Below are 18,790 nucleotides of genomic sequence, written 5' to 3'. Positions count from 1 at the left end.
TAGGGAGGATGGCTGGATTGTTCGTTTGTGGGACTGCTGGGTTCAGTTGGAATTACTGTCAGGTGGCAGGAGATGCCCATGACAGATGTAGTCAGAGATGGGTGGCAGCCTCACACCTATTTTCCGTGATAGACTTACAAAGTGAGCTCACAACCAATATTTAGAGAATACATTTCTGTGACATGCTCTTTAAAGGTTAATATTAAATCTGAAATCTGGGTAATTTGTGGCATTGTACTTCAGAGGCGCAGCAACCAGATAGAAGGGAGCCCACTCCCCAGAATTGCACATCAAATCGGGTGTCAGCCGAGGCATCAGTTCTGTCTGTGGCTGCTCGTTTTCCTCCCATTCCCGTGGTCCAGGGAGCTTGTCCACTGGAGCTGAATTTTGGAAATGTGATGTACTGTTTTCCCGGGAGGCTGTTTCCCAGGGAAAAGTCCCTTGAACGTTCCGCTGATTGGAAAGGCACCCCTGCGTCGGTCAGCGTGCCCGCCTGTGCCCTGTCCCAACTACAGGTGGTAATTCTGTCATCTCCGGTCATTGCACACCCTCTGTGGGCGCCCGCAGCCTGCCCTCCTCACAGATGCTGCAAGTCTAGCTACATGAAGGGGAGGGAGCCCAAGCCTTTGGTTTTGAATTGGGAAGTTCAGTGTCTGAGAAAAATACAAGGTGTAGAAATGGGGTTTTTTTTCTTTTCAAATTAAGTTTTTTGTTTGTTTGTTTGTTTTGCGGTGCGCGGGCCTCTCACTGTTGTGGCCTCTCCCGTTGCGGAGCACAGGCTCCGGACACACAGGCTCAGCGGCCATGGCTCACGGGCCCAGCGGCTCCGCGGCATGTGGGATCCTCCCGCACCGGGGCACGAACCTGCATCCCCTGCATCGGCAGGCGGACTCCCAACCACTGCGCCACCAGGGAAGCCCTCAAATTAAGTTTTATTATAAAGTTACAACCTGGTTCGAAGGCACACAGGCAGTGCAGTCTCATGTAAACATAGGTTGGATTTCGATTGTTGTGAGACTTCCTGTAGCAGGTCGCTCTTCATTTGGTCCATGTCTGTCTGTCACTGTGGCGGGGCTTTTGGAATCACTGGGCAGCTTGGGGAGGATGAAGCCTGGGGCCTCCCATGGTGGCTGCCCCTCCAGGGCCCACCCCCAACCCCAGGGCTTAGGGCCTTGGCTCCGGGGCACTCATCCTAAGTTCTCCCATTTACTCAGGGGCGCCCAGGCCCTGGGGAACGTGACCCCACTAATCACGATCAGAAGATCTGTGTGCTGTGGTACCAAAGTGTCACATTTTGTACCATTTTCCTTTAACCTGTGGGCAGTCTTTTTTCAAATCTTAAAATTTGTAACGAGGTTATACCTTTCCAGTTTGTGTGATGCTCAAGCCTACTATCCTATTGTTAAAGTACTTGGGCAAACAAACAGGTAATTAAAAGCTTATTCATTGATCATGGAATCAGAAGAAAAAGAGTTAGAACGTCTCTGTTTCACAGAGTCCTAGAGAATTCCCACCTCGAAACACAGCTTTCTTCTGAAAGGTGGCCTTGCATCATTTATCTGTCCATCGCCTCATCCTTGCAGGCCCTGGGCTAGCCTGGAGCTTGTCATCTGGGGAAAGGCATTGGGGTGGATGATGGCAGCACAGTGTCAGTGGGAGCAAGGCCACTGACTCCAGTGAGTGACAGCTCAGGAGGTGACCCCCATGGGTGACTTTCAGCTGGTTTGGGGGGTTCACGGGCAGGAGTGGGCTCTCCCGGCCGAGCACACAGCAAGGAGAAGGGCTTATCGCATACAGAATGCATGGCTTGGTCAGGAAATGGTGAGGAGGTTGGCGTAGCTAGATCCCAAGGTGTGGGGAGCCAGGGTGGGAGGGCAGCTAGACCACAAAGCCAGGCTGTGAGGGCCTGGGCTGAGGCATTTGGACATCACCCCTTAAACCTGGGGAAACAGTTGAAGATTTTAAGTAAGGGAATAGCCTAAGGAGACCTGCATTGAAAGCCAACTCCAAAGATCCCTGGGGGCAAGTATGTCTGTCTGGGCCACTGAGCGCTATCTCCCTGGGGCGAGAGCCCAGAAGACACCACGAAGACCCCACACGTGCTGGCTTCTTAACACCTTCCAGCTCTGCGTACCTTCCGTTCACATGTTTGCCCTTCTCGATCATACCTTTCTGCTTCCATCCTTGGATGACTCCCTCATGCCACGTAGGGAGGTGTTCCCACCTCTTCCTCAAGTGGTGGGAAGGCAGTGGATTGGAAGAGCTCCCTTCCTGTACCAGCTTTGCGGCCCTGACCACGCCCCTCCCTCCTGGGCTTCAGGTCTCTTTGGCAGAGTGGGGATGGCGACACCCATGGGGCTGCTGGGAGGTTTAAGAGGGCACGTGTGTAAGTGCCCTGACGCTGTTTCCTGGACAGACACCCCTGGTGCAGTGCTCTCTGGAGCGTGGGTCAGCGCTGGCTGTAGACACCCGGACGCCCTGGGACACCTTCTCTCCTTGCCCTTTGGCTCCAGGGGTGGGGAGGGGGAGGGGAGGGGAGGCATCTGGCCCAGAACCTGCTATAACTCTTCCTGATTGTTGCTTTTGAGAAGGCTGTTTGAGTAGAATCTAGAGGAGGGCTAGAGAAATCACATTACCTACGCGATGGGCCAACCTTGGTGGATTTTGTACATTGTAACTTCTGAGGTTTAAATCCAGGTCTCAAATCACCAATGCGTATTTAATACTGATGTTGATTATTATGGTTTGTGAGACTGAGAATGTCAGGGTTGGGAGGGATTTTTTTTTTTTTTTTACATCTTTATTGGAGTATAATTGCTTTACAATGGTGTGTTAGTTTCTGCTTTATAACAAAGTGAATCAGTTATACATATACATACGTTCCCCTATCTCTTCCCTCTTGCGTCTCCCTCCCTCCCACCCTCCCTATCCCACCCCTCTAGCTGGTCACAAAGCACCGAGCTCATCTCCCTGTGCTATGCAGCTGCTTGGGAGGGATTTTTGAGATCATCTGATGGCCCAGGGCTGCACAGCCCTAGCTGCACATATTCTCACCTGGGAGCTTTGAAGAACCACTGATGCCCAGAGTCCACCCTCAGACCAAGTAAATCAGAACCTCTGGGGGAGGAACAGCAGGCAGCAGTAATAATTTTTTTAAGTTGCCAGATGCTCGCATCAGCCGAGTGGCTGATGTGGCCCAAGCCGTTCACTCACAGATGAGGACACTGAGACCTGACTGGCCTACCCGTGGACCCCCTGACTCCAAGAACAGTTCTCTTCACTGTTATTTATTCAACAGGTATTTATTCTCAGTGCATCATATCAGGAGGTCCATGATGTTGGCATGACCCAGCATTGGTAAAATTAGCTGGGATCACGTGGTTGAAGTGCTGTTTGCCAGGTTTCTTCACTGTGAAATTTCTGGTTTTCCTTTTGTAATTAATACGTAATTTGTGGGAAATACTTCAGGACTATGTAAATAGCTCACTCCTCATCAGATTTTCGCCTACTAGTTTTAGCACCCATTCATTTTATAACTCCATCCTTCCTTCAGTATTTCTTACTTGGCATTTTATTATAAGGAAGAGCTTTCCCTTATCCTCAGTTTGTGGGTATTCATGTGGACTAGTGGATTCTTATTCATTCTTATCATTATTTATTTTGATGCTCAAACTTTTTCCATATATAGCCCTTGGGAGCCCTGGCTCCTATGTCCCTCTGATGCATTTCCCCGATTCTTAGAGAACGTCTTTACTTTCTGGTGCAACAAGATGTCCCAGGTGTGTTCCTTCCCTGCTCAGTGCTGAATCAGCCATTTCTCCAAAGAGCCCTATTTCTTTTAGAGGAGAATCCTGGAAACCAAAAGCTGGGCACTGGGTATGCTCATCACTCTCAAGGTGCCATTGCTTCTAAGGCCTCAGCAAATAGAAATATATTATGTGTGTGTGTGTTGGAGCACATACACATGCGTGTAAATGTACATGTATATTTACATATACGTATCTACATGTATTTACACGTATACCTGCTTTTCTTATTTTGAAGTATAGTTGATCTTCAATGTTGTGCTAATTTCTGCTGTAGAGCAAAGTGACTCAGTTATACATATATATATATGTATACATTCTTTTTTTTAATATTCTTTTCCATTATGGTTTACACAAGGAGATCAGATACAGTTCCTTGTGCTGCACAGTAGGACCTTGTTGTTTATCCATTCCAAATGTAATCGTTTGCATCGACTAACCCCAAACTCCCAGTCCATCCCTCTCCCTCCTCCCCTCCCCCTTGGCAACCACAAGTCTGTTCTTTCTACAACAGAATACTACTCAGCCATAAAAAAGAATGAGATAATGCCATTTGCAGCAACATGGATAGACCTAGAGATTATCATACTAAGTGAAGTAAGTCAGAAAGAGAAAGATAAATACCATATAACTTCACTTATATGTGGAATCTAAAATATGGCATAAATGAACCTATCTACAAAACAGAAACAGACTCACAGAGATATGTGTGCTTATTAAAACCAAGTTTATACTAACACCTCCAATTTTTTGATCCATCATCACCGAGTACCTTCCAATCTTCTTCGCATTGTTTTGCCAACTTCTCTTCCTCAACCTGAGTGTTAACTGTCAGCATCCCTCAGTGTTCGTCCTGGGCCTGCCTCTATCCTCACGTGTTTTCTTCCAGAACATCTTCCCTTCTCTCGTGTCCTTGGTTATCACCATGCTGGTAACTCCCAGTCACTCCGTCAGGGCTCACTTCTGTACTTGCATCCGGGCGGTCCTCACCAACCAGTCTTGCATTCTTGGTCATGGTGTTCCCACCAGTGTTGGCCAGGGTCTTCCCTTGGATGTCTCAAAAGCCCCTCAAACCTGACACATCCAAAATGGAACCCACCGGCTCATCCCCGCGCTTCCGACTCCACCCCACTGGCCCCCACATCCGTGCCTGGCATCCCTTTCTCCCAGCTGTTTGAGGCAGAACCTCAGACACCCCTGACTCCTCCCTTACCCCTCCACAGCCCGTTGCGGGATCCCTGGATTCTGCCATCTAAATATTCCTCCATGTGTCCCCTCCCCTCCGTTCCTACTGTCACAGTCCTAGTCCAGGCCACCAGCCCCCCTTGATTTACTGTCAGAACCTCCTCCTGGTGGTCCTGCCTCCAGCCTAACTCCCTCTCATGTGCCTGGACTAGGAGACATCCCTCAAATATAAATACAGTGTCTCACTCTCCAGCTCAAATACCCTTCAGTGGCTCCCCAGGGGCCTCACGGGGACATTCAGGCCACTTTAAATGGCAATCAAGCTCCTTATGAGCTGGCCCTTGGTTGTCACCCCACCCTTCCTTCTGTGCAAGTGTAACAAAGACTGAGATAGATCTGTAGCTACCCTGACACGGAAACCCTCTGACAGGTGAAAAAAGCAAGTTGCAGAACAGTTATGCTGCGATGCTATTTTTATTAAAAACACAAACACATACCCCCGAAAATTCCACAGTTCTTCTGTACATGCAAACATATACATAAGCCCATAGGAAATGGGCTGGGTGGGGGAACCCCAAGGACTGTGCACAGACCACTACCCCGGCTCTTCCCCCGAGGAGACCCCTGAGATGCAGCTCTGGAGTCAAGGGGTGCTTAACGTAGCTGGATTATTGGAATTGTTTCTTTAGAGAATGTATTCGTTTTTTGAGGGGTTAAAAAAATAAAACTTAAAAATATATATTAGTTGGTTTTCAGAAGGTGAAAAGAGCTCTGGAAATGAAAGTGCATCTTCCTGCGCTGGGGCCCGAGCCCTGCCCAGGCCTGTCCCGTCCCCATCAAGGCTTTGCCTCAGTCGCAGGAGGACAGTGTGTTTAGACCATGCCTGCCTCCCCAGGAATGTGCCTGGTGGCAATACCCCTGTGTTGGCCCCTCGGTTCAGCTTTTTATTCTGCACCCCCAGAGCCCTTTTTGTTGGTCTCGAGCTCACCGAGGAGTTTCTGTGCATGTGCACTGGGGAAGCAGGTGTGAACACATAGTGATGGTGACTTACCCAGGAGGCCCTCAACAACCAACAGGGAAAAGTCTCACTTCATTGGATTTTATCTTTACTTTGAGCAAAATGCAGTTGGTGTCTGCCCCAAGCCATTAAGTACTTATAAAGTTGGTTTTTTGTTTGTTTGTTTTTTGCATTTACAATTGTATTATGCTTTATTGCTAATTTTGGAGCATAAACATAGCTGTCTTATTTACCACCCTCTTGGAAATCACTTTATTTTTTAAATTTTATTTTATTTTTTTGTAGATAAGTTTTGTTTTTGTTTTTGTTTTTTGTTTTTTTTACATCTTTATTGGAGTATAATTGCTTTACAATGGTGGGTTAGTTTCTGCTTTATAACAAAGCGAATCAGCTATACATATATATATGTTCCCATATCTCTTCCCTCTTGCGTCTCCCTCCCTCCCACCCTCCCTATCCCACCCCTCTAGGTGGTCACAAAGCACCAAGCTGATCTCCCTGTGCTATGCAGCTGCTTCCCACTAGCTATCTACCTTACGTTTGGTAGTGTATATATGTCCATGCCACTCTCTCACTTTGTCACAGCTTACCCTTCCCCCTCCCCATATCCTCAAGTCCATTCTCAAGTAGGTCTGTGTCTTTATTCCTGTCTTACCCCTAGGTTCTTCATGACATCTTTTTTTCTTAAATTCCATATATATGTGTTAGCATACGGTATTTGTCTTTCTCTTTCTGACTTACTTCACTCTGTATGACAGACTCTAGGTCCATCCACCTCATTACAGATAGCTCAATTTCGTTTCCTTTTATGACTGAGTAATATTCCATTGTATATATGTGCCACATCTTCTTTATCCATTCATCCAATGATGGACACTTAAGTTGTTTCCATCTCCGGGCTATTGTAAATAGAGCTGCAATGAACATTTTGGTACATGACTCTTTTTGAATTATGGTTTTCTCAGGGTATATGCCTAGTAGTGGGATTGCTGGGTCATATGGTAGTTCTATTTGTAGTTTTTTAAGGAAGCTCCATACTGTTCTCCATAGTGGCTGTACCAATTCACATTCCCACCAGCAGTGCAAGAGTGTTCCCTCTTCTCCACACCCTCTCCAGCATTTATTGTTTCTAGATTTTTTGATGATGGCCATTCTGACTGGTGCGAGATGATATCTCATTGTAGTTTTGATTTGCATTTCTCTAATGATTAGTGATGTTGAGCATCCTTTCATTTGTTTGTTGGCAATCTGTATATCTTCTTTGGAGAAATGTCTATTTAGGTCTTCTGCCCATTTTGGATTGGGTTGTTTGTTTTTTTGATATTGAGCTGCATGAGCTGCTTGTAAATTTTGGAGATTAATCCTTTGTCAGTTGCTTCATTTGCAAATATTTTCTCCCATTCTGGGGGTTGTCTTTTGGTCTTGTTTATGGTTTCCTTTGCTGTGCAAAAGCTTTGAAGTTTCATTAGGTCCCATTTGTTTATTTTTGTTTTTATTTCCATTTCTCTAGGAGGTGGGTCAAAAAGGATCTTGCTGTGATTTATGTCATAGAGTGTTCTGCCTATGTTTTCCTCTAAGAGTTTGATAGTTTCTGGCCTTACATTTAGGTCTTTAATCCATTTTGAGCTTATTTTTGTGTATGGTGTTAGGGAGTGTTCTAATTTTTTTCTTTTACATGTAGTTGTCCTTTTACACTGTACATTCCTGCCTCCTTTATCAAAGATAAGGTGACCATATGTGCGTGGGTTTATCTCTGGGCTTTCTATCCTCAGCATAATAAAGGCCATATATGACAAATCCACAGCCAACATCGTCCTCAATGGTGAAAAACTGAAAGCATTTCCACTAAGATCAGGAACAAGACAAGGTTGCCCACTCTCACCATTCTTAAGTACTTATAAAGTTTTAAAATGCGTTTCTGTAGCAGAGTGAGGATGTTGTCCTTCATATATTTAGAGCCCCTGCGGGGCACGTGGCCCAGCCTCTATGGGCTCCCGCCTCCCAGCAGAGACCCACGAGGCGTCCTGCTGCAAAGCCCCTGGGGCCCCCTGGGCGGTTACTCCAGAAGGAGGGATGTAGGAGGGCTGGAGGGCCCTCAGCTTCCTCCCAGGATGTGGGGACCTGGAAGGGTGAAGCAGGCTGCAGGGCTAAAGTGACAGTTACTCTCAGGTGCTCCGTGTTTTGGAGGCCGGGGGGAGGGTGGTGGCCAGAGAAATGGGGGGGAGGGCTTCCTAATTACCCACGCAAATATTCGTTTATGGTGTGAAGGAGCTTTTATATGAAGAGTTTGGTATTTCTGACTAACCTGGTGAATTAGCCTCCTGATGCCCAGGGGCAGTTTTCTTCTCTTTGCTTTGGGGGTTCTTTTCCAGGGGACATTTAGCACCTGGGCCCAGCTTGGGCCCTGCTCCTGCCGTTGAGCTTGACCTGTGACAGCTCAAGGGATGGCAGATGCCAGGAGAGCCATGGTCCGGACACCAAGGGAAGCCCTCCTAGGTAGGCTTCGCTTCCGCACCTCCAAAAGCCTTTGGATCAGGAGTTACAGCCTCGGGTTACATAATTTAATGTGGATGCACTTGTGTTTTTATGTAAAAGCAGGGAGAAGAAAAAGGTCTACCTTGGAAGGGCTTTTCCTCTAGTGCCGTGATGATGACAGTTACTGAGCAGTTAGTTTGTACCTGAGCCTTATGCTTTTTAAAATTTATTTATTTTTTTTTTTTACAGCAAGTTCTCATTAGTTACCTACTTTATACATAGTAGTGTATATATGTCAATCCCAATCTCCCAGTTCATCCCACCCCCACTTTCCCCCCTTGGTGTCCATACCTTCATTCTCTACATCTGTCTCTATTTCTGCCTTGCAAACCGGTTCATCTGTACCATTTTTCTAGATTCCACATATGTGTGTTAATATATGATATTTGTTTTTCTCTTTCTGACTTACTTCACTCTGTATAACAGTCTCTAGGTCCATCCACGTCTCTACAAATGTCCCAGTTTCGTTCCTTTTTATGGCTGAGCACTATTCCTTTGTATATATGCACCACATCTTCTTTATCCAGTCGTCTTGTTGATGGGCATTTAGGTTGCTTCCGTGACCTGCTAAGCCTTATGCTTTTATCTCATTTAAACTTCACAGCAATCCAGGTATGATTTCCTTCCTTCTACAGTCAAAGAATCAGGCACAGAGAGATTGAACGCTTGTCTAAGTCAGAGATAGGGCAGGGGGCCTGACCTGAATTCACTCCTCTGAAGAAGCAGTGGGCTGCTTGGTGTGCCTGCTGCAGGCCCCTGGCCCCTTCTGGTTTCTTCCCGTCGGCCATGCTGCGGAGCAGCCGTGGCTGTCCCCCTTCACCGAGGACAGGCAGACGCGGAGGCTGAGTGACGTGCCCGGGCCCCAGGGTGCTCGCGCGTAAGGCCCCTCTTTCCTCCCTCGGAGCCACCTCATGCGTGGGACTCGGGAGGCTCTCGCCGTGGCTGATCAATCACTCCTTTTGGCTTATGAATAACGTGGCAAAACAAATTACTTTGGGGATCTAGAAGGAAGTTGTTGGCCTTGTGTAAACTCAATTGGAATATCACCTAGCAGACAGCTCTGGAGCGTCTACAAATGTCTTCTGAGGAATATCCCCAAAGTGAAATCACCAGGAAAGCCGAAAGGGCTTGGTGTTTTGGTTTACAAATGAGTTTTGAGAAACGGCCTTGAGATCTAGAGTTGCTGGCATTTTTCCCATCACAAATTGTAAAGAACCTTTGAAATGCCGCAGGAAAGGGGAGAAGAAAGGGCCAGGTTGCTGATTATTTACAGCTCTGAGCCCCAAGCAGGCCCACAGAATTAAAGGTCTCCTACCATTCCAACTGCATTCAATTTTATTCTGAAAATGACTGCCTGCCAGTAAGCCACACTGTTCACCCTCATCTCTGCAAGGACTTCTGAGGAACCATGACCAGGCTCACTTAACACCACTTGGCAACTGTAAGCAGACAACAATTGAAGTGCTAGTAATGGAGTCTTTTTTAAGATTTTACATTTTTTTACTGCATGACTTTACGACGAATCTCTTTATCAAGTGCGTTGAAATTAACACGTGTCGATTGGAGTATTTCCTCATTGAGGAAGGAATCGGCAGGCCTGACCAAGGTGATGGGCTGGTCCTGGCCCGGTGCCTTTGGGAGCTGGTCAGCGGTGGGTTTGTGCTGAGCCCTCAGAAGTCCAGGGGTGTGCATTTGGAGGGGAGAATCAAGGGAAGGCTCTGAGGGATTGCCTTGGCGAGTACAATTACACAGTAGCTCCCGTACGCAGGAGCTGTGACCCTATCCCCTTGCCAGGCAGAGTTCCTACAGATTCATGGCAGAGCCGTCTGTGCAAAAGCCGAAATCCAATTTTATGTCCAAACAGATACGGCATGCAAATTGGACTTCTTCCCCTAGGAAAGCAAAGGCAGGTATCCCGGTCAGTTGGGGGGAAAAAAAAAAAATCACCCCCGCCTCCTTCCCTTCTTTAGAATAGGGGGTGGTATTAATACAGTAGCAGATTAGAGGTTTATTTGTTTAAACCTTGCAGATTCTGTAAGCATTCACAATCCTCTTGACTTGTAGTGCCTGATTGTAAAAAGAACAGTTGAATGAGCTCATTGTTTCCTGGTTTTTTTCTTTAGTGTATTTTACAAACACTCTGGTGACAGGCCTGACACACTGATTTCTATGTACTCGCACTTGAGTTTGGGATTACAGCATTAATTACAGAGTCCCATGCATCATGCCGTTTCTAAGCATGATCGTCATGATAAAGGGCATATACTTAATTACAGGCCTGCTTAATTACAGCTCTGCTGAAGCTCGTTTGTTTACGAGAATGCTAATTGCGCCACGGAGCCCACGGCACAGCCTCGCTTTCATCTGCTCGACGCCGCTCAGTGCAGGGGATCAGCGTTTTGTTAAAACTGCCACCAAAAATGAAAGAGGAAAAGGAAAAGAAAGGAAGACGATGAAGAAAGCACCGTCCTGGTCCCGAAAGGGAGCCTGCCTGGCACAGGGCTCTGGATTGTAGCAGAAGCCCACGTTGGCTGTGTGCCCCTTCCAGCCCTCACAGTACCTCCTAGGACAGCCGGCTGTGTTGTCCCTGCCTTACAGGCAGGGCGGCCAAGGCTCAGAGAGGTGAGACTGCCTCTCGCCACACGTGCTGCCCCCTGGAGTTCAGGCCCCTCCTCCCTGCCACACCCACGTCAGCGCCACACCCACGGCTCTGGACTTGAATCCTGGCCCCATCAAGCTGTGTAACTCCTGCAGCCTCAGTTTCCTCAAACGTAACTTGCACGTGATCATTTTGAGGGTTACGTTATGTGGTGCGTGTTCGCTCTCTAGTATGAGGTCAGTAAATGCGGTTTCCTTTCCTTTTCTCTCTTCCTAGCCTAGAACTGGGCTAGGGGAGAAGCTCTGTTACAGCCAAGGTTTAAGGGAGCCGAGGAGCCTGGAGGGCGGACTGCTCTGGGTCCCGGGAATGCCGCCTTTGGTGCCAGTGAGGAAAGGATAGACTTCTGTGCCCTGCTTCTGGGTTGTGACCGGGGATCGGTCAGGCCGTGTCCGTGTGAGAACCCCGTAGAACCCCAGGCTGACTGGGAGGGCCAGTTGGGGGGCAGACATGTGCCCCCTGAGCAGTGGCTCCGTGAGAGGTGCCCCCTTGTCACGGCTCTCCCTCCATCCCCTCCACTGCACGTCACTCCGAGGAGGACTCGGCAGCAGGCCGAAGGCTAGAAGGAGGATCACGGTGAGGTCGAAACGCTGGCCTCAGCTCGGGAAACAAGGAAGGAAGGAAGGAAACGTGGCTCCCCACAAGGAGCCCGGATGGAGATGATCTATGAACTTCTTTTGGAACGCATGAAAAATGCGTGCCATTGATTTTAAGAATTATGTTTGGCAAACCTCTAGATATCTTAAAATATGGAAAGGCTGCCCAGATAAGGAGAACAGGAATGGATGTCATGGTATTAGAAGGGGATTTAGCAGTCCCACAGATCAGCTTTCTAGCAACACATAAAACCCCTCCCTAACTCCCTGACAAGCGGCCGTCCACCTGGACCTTTGTCGGCCAGTTCTGCTGGTCCCGCCTTCTGCCTTTCCCCAAGGAGGGCAGGGTCCCCCCTCTGAATCGTGCCCCGTCTCTCTAGCCCCTCTTCCTGTGACAGCTCTGAGAACATGTGCAGACATTGGACCACATTCACCTTCAAGGCCTCTCGTATCTGGACCCAACCCCATCTTGCTGCACTTCCCATGTGCCGGGCACGGCGCTGGGCTCTCGGGTGCCAGGTGGGGTGCAACGGTGAACAAAAGTGGACGGGATCAGGCCTTCCTGGAGCAGCAGGTCTGATGGCTTCCTCTCCTTCCCTCCTGTGGGCTGGCTTCAGGTCCCTCACCATCTGGCAGGCTGCCCAGGACGACCCTCTGAGAGTGCAGTCCCAGCACTGAACCCCTCCCTTGAGCCCGGAGCAGACCGAGGTGGGCAGCTCCCTCACCCTGGCACCAGGACTGCTGCACTGTCCCTTACAATGCCATCCCTCCCCCTTTCTAAACAGTCAAGTCACGCTGTTGACTTGTTCAACTACAGACCAGTCTTTTTTCATGTCTTCTGCTGTTATTCCAGCATGAACATCTCTTTCATTCCATCTAACGCAGTTGGTGTTGTGGACTTAAAGTACAGGACTTAGCACTGACCTTTAGTAAATTCCATCTGTTAAATTTAGCCCGTGACTCCAGCTTTTTGAGATCTTTATTGGTCTTTTGTTATCCAGTTTGTAGACTGTCCTCATCAGCCACATACTGGATAAGCCCACTATGCATGTCTTCATTAGAGTAATTGATAGCCCCCTGGGCACCCTCCAGAGAGGTCACTTGAGGTCAACATCATTTTATTAATCAGCTTCTTGAACGTCTAGTCCAACCAGTTATGGATTCTCCTACCCTTAACATTGTCCAGCTGTATTTATCCATCTTGTCCATATGCATATGGGTAACATGGGAAACTTGTCAAGTGCTGTGCTAAAATCCATGTTCTTATCAGCCTACCATAGTCTTGGCTATATTAGATTTTTTAAATAAGTGGAACTTGGTTGGCATATCATCTGTTTAGCAGACTCTCGCTGGCTCCTGGGGACTCTGGCTCCCCTTTGCAGGGACTCGGGGCGTGTCACCATGGCGACTGTTCCTCTTGAGCCAGCTCCCATTCAGGAGCTTCAGCCCCTGGGATCCTATGGACTCTCTTTTCTTCCAAGATTGTTAAAGTCTGTTGTCTAGAATACAAGGAGCATCCGGCTGTGCCCGTCTTTCTGTCCTGAACTCTAAGATAAGGTGGTAACTTATCCCCGAGTTCGCAACTCTCTCCCTTCCCAGCTCCCCTTGAGGTCAGATTAGGTCCGAGTGGATCTCCACACCGTCTCCTCTGCTGCTAAACCCCGTCAGGAGGGCATCAGCCCCGCAGTCCGGAGGGCCACCCTCACTGCTGCCTCTTGCTTCTCAGACAGTCTTGGGAAGGCGTCTTCCCTTTGTTCTCTCCAAATGTCCCCAGGCTGGAGCCCCGTTACAGGGAATGCTGAGCGCCCCAGGAACCCCCTGTGCTGGGACAGGAATGCAGAGGTGACTCACACGTGGATGGCCAGAACCCTCAGCCGAGAGGGGAGATGCGGCCCTGGCTAGGCACCCAGGGGGCCATTTTGAGCGGATCCCAGAGGGATGGCGGTGGGTGGACGTAGGGTGAAGGGGAGGGGCATCCTGTACGGAGGGGCAGTAAGCACCTCACCTTGAAAATCCTCCTGTCTCTTCCCTTTGTATGCAGGCTTGACTGCCAGCCTCACGCTGGGCAGGGGTCACCAGCCTTCCTCAGTTTCGCCCAGTGCTCCCCAGGTCTCTCATTTCCCGGGGTAGTCGGGCCTTTGCAGGTCACTTACCACCTTGTCAGAACACCAGTTCTCTGAACATGTGTTGACATTTGGATGGAAACAACTGTCACCAGGGAGAAGGGAGATCTTCACCATATCTTACCAGAAACCCCCAGACACTAAGGAGGTCTTTAAACACCAAAGGCAGAAAGCCTAGTGAATGAACGAGCGGGGTTCTCCGCTTAGCGATCTGGCCGAAGATGTGCTCACTGGAAACCGCTCTCCAGCGTTGGGTCAGATTGCTACCTGAGTGCAGGAAGGGAGCTCTGCCCTGGGCCCTGCCATCTGTCTCCTGGGCAGAGAGAAGCTGGGAAAGAGGTGCGTGTGTGCAGCCACGTGTGCAGAGAGCAGAGAGTGACATGGCCAGGGCAGGTGACAACAGGGGGCTTTGAGAATCTGAAGAAGAAGTAAAGTAGGCTGTGGCTTCTAGCGCCTGACTTGGGGTGGCCAGGATGGGGGCGGTGCCTTAACGGTGAGGGGGATGGCCAAGGAAAGAGTGGCTTCGAAAAGACCATGATGGGTCTGATGGGGCTGTTTGCACACAAGCCCACCTCCTGGCCCGTAGGTCTGATGGGAAGGAGCTGGTAGAAGGGCCAGCTAGACACTTGGGGAGGGACTGGTAATGTTGTCAAAACCGTGAAAGGCCCTGGTGTGGAAGAAGCAGGTTTGCTCTCAGAACTTCCATGTATACCTCATGGAAGGGCCGAAGACTGGAGTCACTGCTTGGCACCTGTGTGGGCTGTGGCCCCCAGTCTGTGAATGGTCAGAAATGCTGTCATTGCTGCATGCCCTCCTGCCTCCGTGGCTTTTGAAAGGGGGCTGGGGTCAGAGTGCCGCATGGGGTGAGCCTTGACTCCCAGCCACGTTGAGAGCACGGTGGCAACTTCTGGGAAGGGAGCTTGGCCTCTCCTTGGGTCCTGGGTGGGCCTGGTCCTGCTCTTTCTAGAAGGCGTCGTGGCCTTTCCGGGATCATCTGTTCAGGGATGGGTTTTCCCAGCTGGAAGTGAACATAGGTGCTCAGATTTCATTCATATATTTGCGTGTGTGCTGTATTGTGTAAGGTTACTGTGGGCTTTCCCCTGCCTTTCTGGGGAGCTGTCACACTGTCCCCGGTGCTTAGCTGGTCCTCTTCCAGGCAGTGAGGGCAGGTCGCAGGGCCTCCGTGATGCGAGGTCTCTGACCACAGACGTCTCTGTCGGAGCCCCGTGGCCAAGCAGGCTTCCCAGGAAAGGAGGAGGTTTCCAGTGCAGCAGCTGCGGCCAGCTGTGCTACTGCTTTTTCCTCAAACTTACCAGAGAAGGTTCCATTTTTATCTTCCCAGAAGTTATGAATGTAGCTTAAAATGAGACATTTGGCTCATCTTGCTGATCAGAGAGGCTTTGTCCCAGATTTCTTTTCTTTCTCTTATTTCCTTTCCTTCTTTCTGTTTCTGTGACTTATTTCTTAGAACTGAAAAAAAAAGTTGTCCACCACTTGTGTACAGAGAGGGCCCCATCTTAGATGTCGGGGGAGGCAGAGATGATCGCGTCCCAGGGAACTCGTCACTCGGTTTCTTCCTGTGACCACAATTTACCAGAAAACCACTGCCCTCGGCGTGACGCTCCACGCCACGCCACGCCACACCAGTGGCTGGGACCAGGGAGGCCGGCTTTGGCCTCTGCTCAGACCTGAGGGCGAAGCCGGGCCCCAGGAGAAGCCTCCGCCCGCCCCACAGCCCGCGGCTGCCTGGCCTTCGCGCTGCGGGGTAGCGGCGTCACGCTCGGTGCAGTGCGACCTGCTCCTCCGTGTCACGAGGTTTCCACGCTGACGTCATTATTCCGCTCCTCCCGGGAGAGGGCGCGCTCGGGGAGGCAGCTCCCGGTCGTGATTTGACAGCGATGACCTGGGGACTTGGTGGGCGCGGGGCTGTGGGAAAGGAACTGAACCGCTGACACACACCCCCGCCCCGTTTTCCTTTGCTGGGGACCCATTCCCGCCCCTTCTGTGTCCTGTTAATACTGAGCAGACAGGGGAGCCGCGATTCAGCCCAGGAAAGCGGACCAGGAGCCGGCGATAGTGGCCGGGCAGCCCCGCCTGCTGAGCACCTGGGCGCCGGGGGCGGAGCCTCACACAGCCCGCACACACCTACTCCTTCGCAGGCCACGCCGTCTTCTTTACGCGCAGGCTCAGCGGCCATGGCTGACGGGCCCAGCCGCTCCGCGGCATGTGGGATCCTCCCGGACCGGGGCATGAACCCGTGTCCCCTGCATCCGCAGGCGGACCCCCAACCACTGCGCCACCAGGGAAGCCCGCACCGTCTTCCTTTTAAACTCAAGCGCACCCAAAGCCGTGGCCAGGGTCCAAACCCAGTCTGTCTGACTCCAGAACCACTCTTTCCTCCAACCTGGACCTTTCCCGGGAGCCTGACAGCCTGGCTGTGATCAGGCTCAGCTGGAAGGACATCTCAGGAACACTGCCCACCTCTTCGCCGAGCCCGGCCTTGTCCCCTCAGCCCTCGTGCGCCTCTGTCCTGCCACCAGCCCTTCGGTGGCTCCCACCGCTTACAGGCTGGACCCCGGGTGGGCTCTGCACCCTTCCGTGCTCTCACAGCTCGTCTGCACTTCGGCGGGGCGTCTGCCTCGCTCACCAGGTGTGTGTCCTTCCCGGGAGCAGGAATGGTACCTGGGCACCCATTGCCCTCGGCCCCACTCACCTGTGCACGTGTCGGCCGGCTCCAGCCCTGACTGGCCCGTACTGTCTGTGTCAGTATCTCAAGGTACTTGAACATCAGTGGTGTCTGCAATGCCATTTCCTCTCTTTTTTTCTTCTTTTGCAGCAATGGATGGTGTGCCATTTATGATTTCAGAGAAGTTTTCTTGTGTTCCAGAAAGTGTAAGTTTTTGTTTGTTTGTTTGTTTGTTTGTTGGCGGTACGCGGGCCTCTCACTGTTGTGGTCTCTCCCGTTGCGGAGCACAGGCTCTGGACGCGCAGTCTCAGCAGCCATGGCTCACGGGCCCAGCCGCTCCGCGGCATGTGGGATCCTCCCAGACTGGGGCACGAACCCATGTCCCCTGCATTGGCAGGCGGACTCCCAACCACTGCGCCACCCGGGAAGCCCCACAAAGTGTAAGTTTTAAGCACGATCACTCTCCCCTTCTGCCCTACTCCCCTGCCCCTGCCAGAATCACTGCTGTCCTCGTGTTCTCCCCCCGCTGGAAGCTCAGCCCTGCAGCCTGCAGCAGGGCTGCCTGAGAGCCGGAAGTGGGTCGTGTTCCTCTCTGGGCCCCTTCAGCTAATGCTGCACGTAGTGGGTGCTTGAGAAGTGAAAGAAGGGATGAGGGTGGGGAGGGAGCAAGACAGACGAGCAGACACACTCAGACGCAGCCGCAGCCAAGGCTTTTTGATTCGAATGCGATGGTAAGTTGTACTGAACTTCACCGGCGGTAAATGTTCTTGCTTTCCAAGCTCCCCTTATGAATTTCTGTTCTTTTTTATTTAACACAGTCAATGTCCAGCAGAAAGAAAGCTGCCTCGCTTCCCCGTTGCCATTGCCCCATTCCGCGATGACCACGTTCCCTGCTCTAAATCGCAGGCATCCGAGTGGCAGGGCTGGGCCTTCTCCCGCCCACTGCAGGCTAGCACGGACCCCATGATACACGTGAGGCAGCTGAGGCCAGGCTGGGCCCTTGAGCTATCTTTAGTGACAGAGGGACTGAGTGAGCTAGCTGGGTCTGAAGGCCAGAACCCAGATCGTGAGAAGCACCCAGCACGCACAGCTTTGCGGGCCCTGCCTGGCACCCCTGTGCCCTCTCTCCGGTGGTGCCTGCCCCCCAGTGTGGCAGTGGCCCTCCCTCAGCTGTGCAGGCCTGCTCCATGCTGGCTCAGTAGACTGCTTTCTGGGCTTTTTAAAATCCTTTCTGCAGAAGTTTGCTTTGACTAGCTAATAAACATGAAGGCCCTAGTTTGGGCACCAGCTAAAGAATCCTTCAGTGTTTTTCTTGGACCCAGCTTAAAACCACCCAGTTCGCGATTTGACCTGCACTGGAGTTTCCATTTTCATGAAATATAATAGGCCTTCTCTGAACCCTTCTGTTAAGCAGCTTAATCTTGAAAAACGCTCGTGACTTGACCTGCGGAGCATGAGTAACTTCAGCTGACTCCACTTGGCCGCGTTGCCATGGAGATGCTGGCGCCTCTCCCGCCCACTCCCTTGGAGAAGCTGTTCTGTCCTGCGCACCGGCTCCAATCAGGAAAGTTTAGTGGGGCAGTTAGAGCCTAATGATACAACAGCTGGACCTCTGCTGGATCCCGGGCCGCTCAGGCAGGCAGCCCCACTCGCGCACCACTCGGGCTGGCAGCAGGAGAAAGCCAAACTGTTTTGTGGCTACTGGCAGAGCAGCCCCAGGAGCTGAGTGCCTAATTCGGTGGCCCTGTCCCAAGATCGGGCTCTGCCGACTCAGCAAGTGCTCAGGCAGGCGGATTCGGGCCAAGCCCAGTGCAAGCGCTTCCCTGCGCTTCTGTGTTTAATCTCAGCAGCCCAGCCGGCAGGGCCCGCCCGCAATGCTTTGTAACCGGAGAGGAAATGCTCGAGTGATTAACCTGCCGCTGCTGCATCACGAAGGGGCACTGAGCCCAGTTAGAATCCAGGTCCTTGGGCTCAGAGCCGGCCTCTTTCTACTACCCCTCCCAGGAAATCCCCCGCCTCTGGGCTGCAGTTCAGAACCGTGAAGGCCCTGGGGTTTTGTCAGAGATTCTCAGGTTTCACCTGTTCATCCCCGGCTGCCAGCTGCTGACCTGGGCTGCAGAAGGCTGGGCTGGTACCCCTCGGGAATACAGACCACTGATGATCCCTGAGGGGACTCGGACCAGGG

General features: G+C 51.0%; 1 protein-coding gene across 2 annotated transcripts in view; it reads left to right on the top strand.

The window, feature by feature from the left end:
• MVB12B (multivesicular body subunit 12B) overlaps window positions 1-18,790 on the top strand; it is a 198,091-nt gene that overhangs the window by 142,448 nt on the left and 36,853 nt on the right. For both annotated transcript variants that reach the window (XM_082627332.1, XM_082627333.1), the window contains exon 8: window positions 16,756-16,811. In XM_082627332.1, coding sequence (XP_082483458.1) covers window positions 16,756-16,811 — 56 coding nt within the window. The remainder of the gene's footprint in view (window positions 1-16,755; window positions 16,812-18,790) is intronic.

The sequence above is a fragment of the Mesoplodon mirus genome, assembly GCF_964341445.2.
Source record: "Mesoplodon mirus genome assembly, chromosome: 1".
NCBI lineage: Eukaryota > Metazoa > Chordata > Mammalia > Artiodactyla > Ziphiidae > Mesoplodon > Mesoplodon mirus.
Note: the sequence above shows the minus strand (reverse complement) of the source record. Positions and strands in the feature narration are given on the sequence as shown.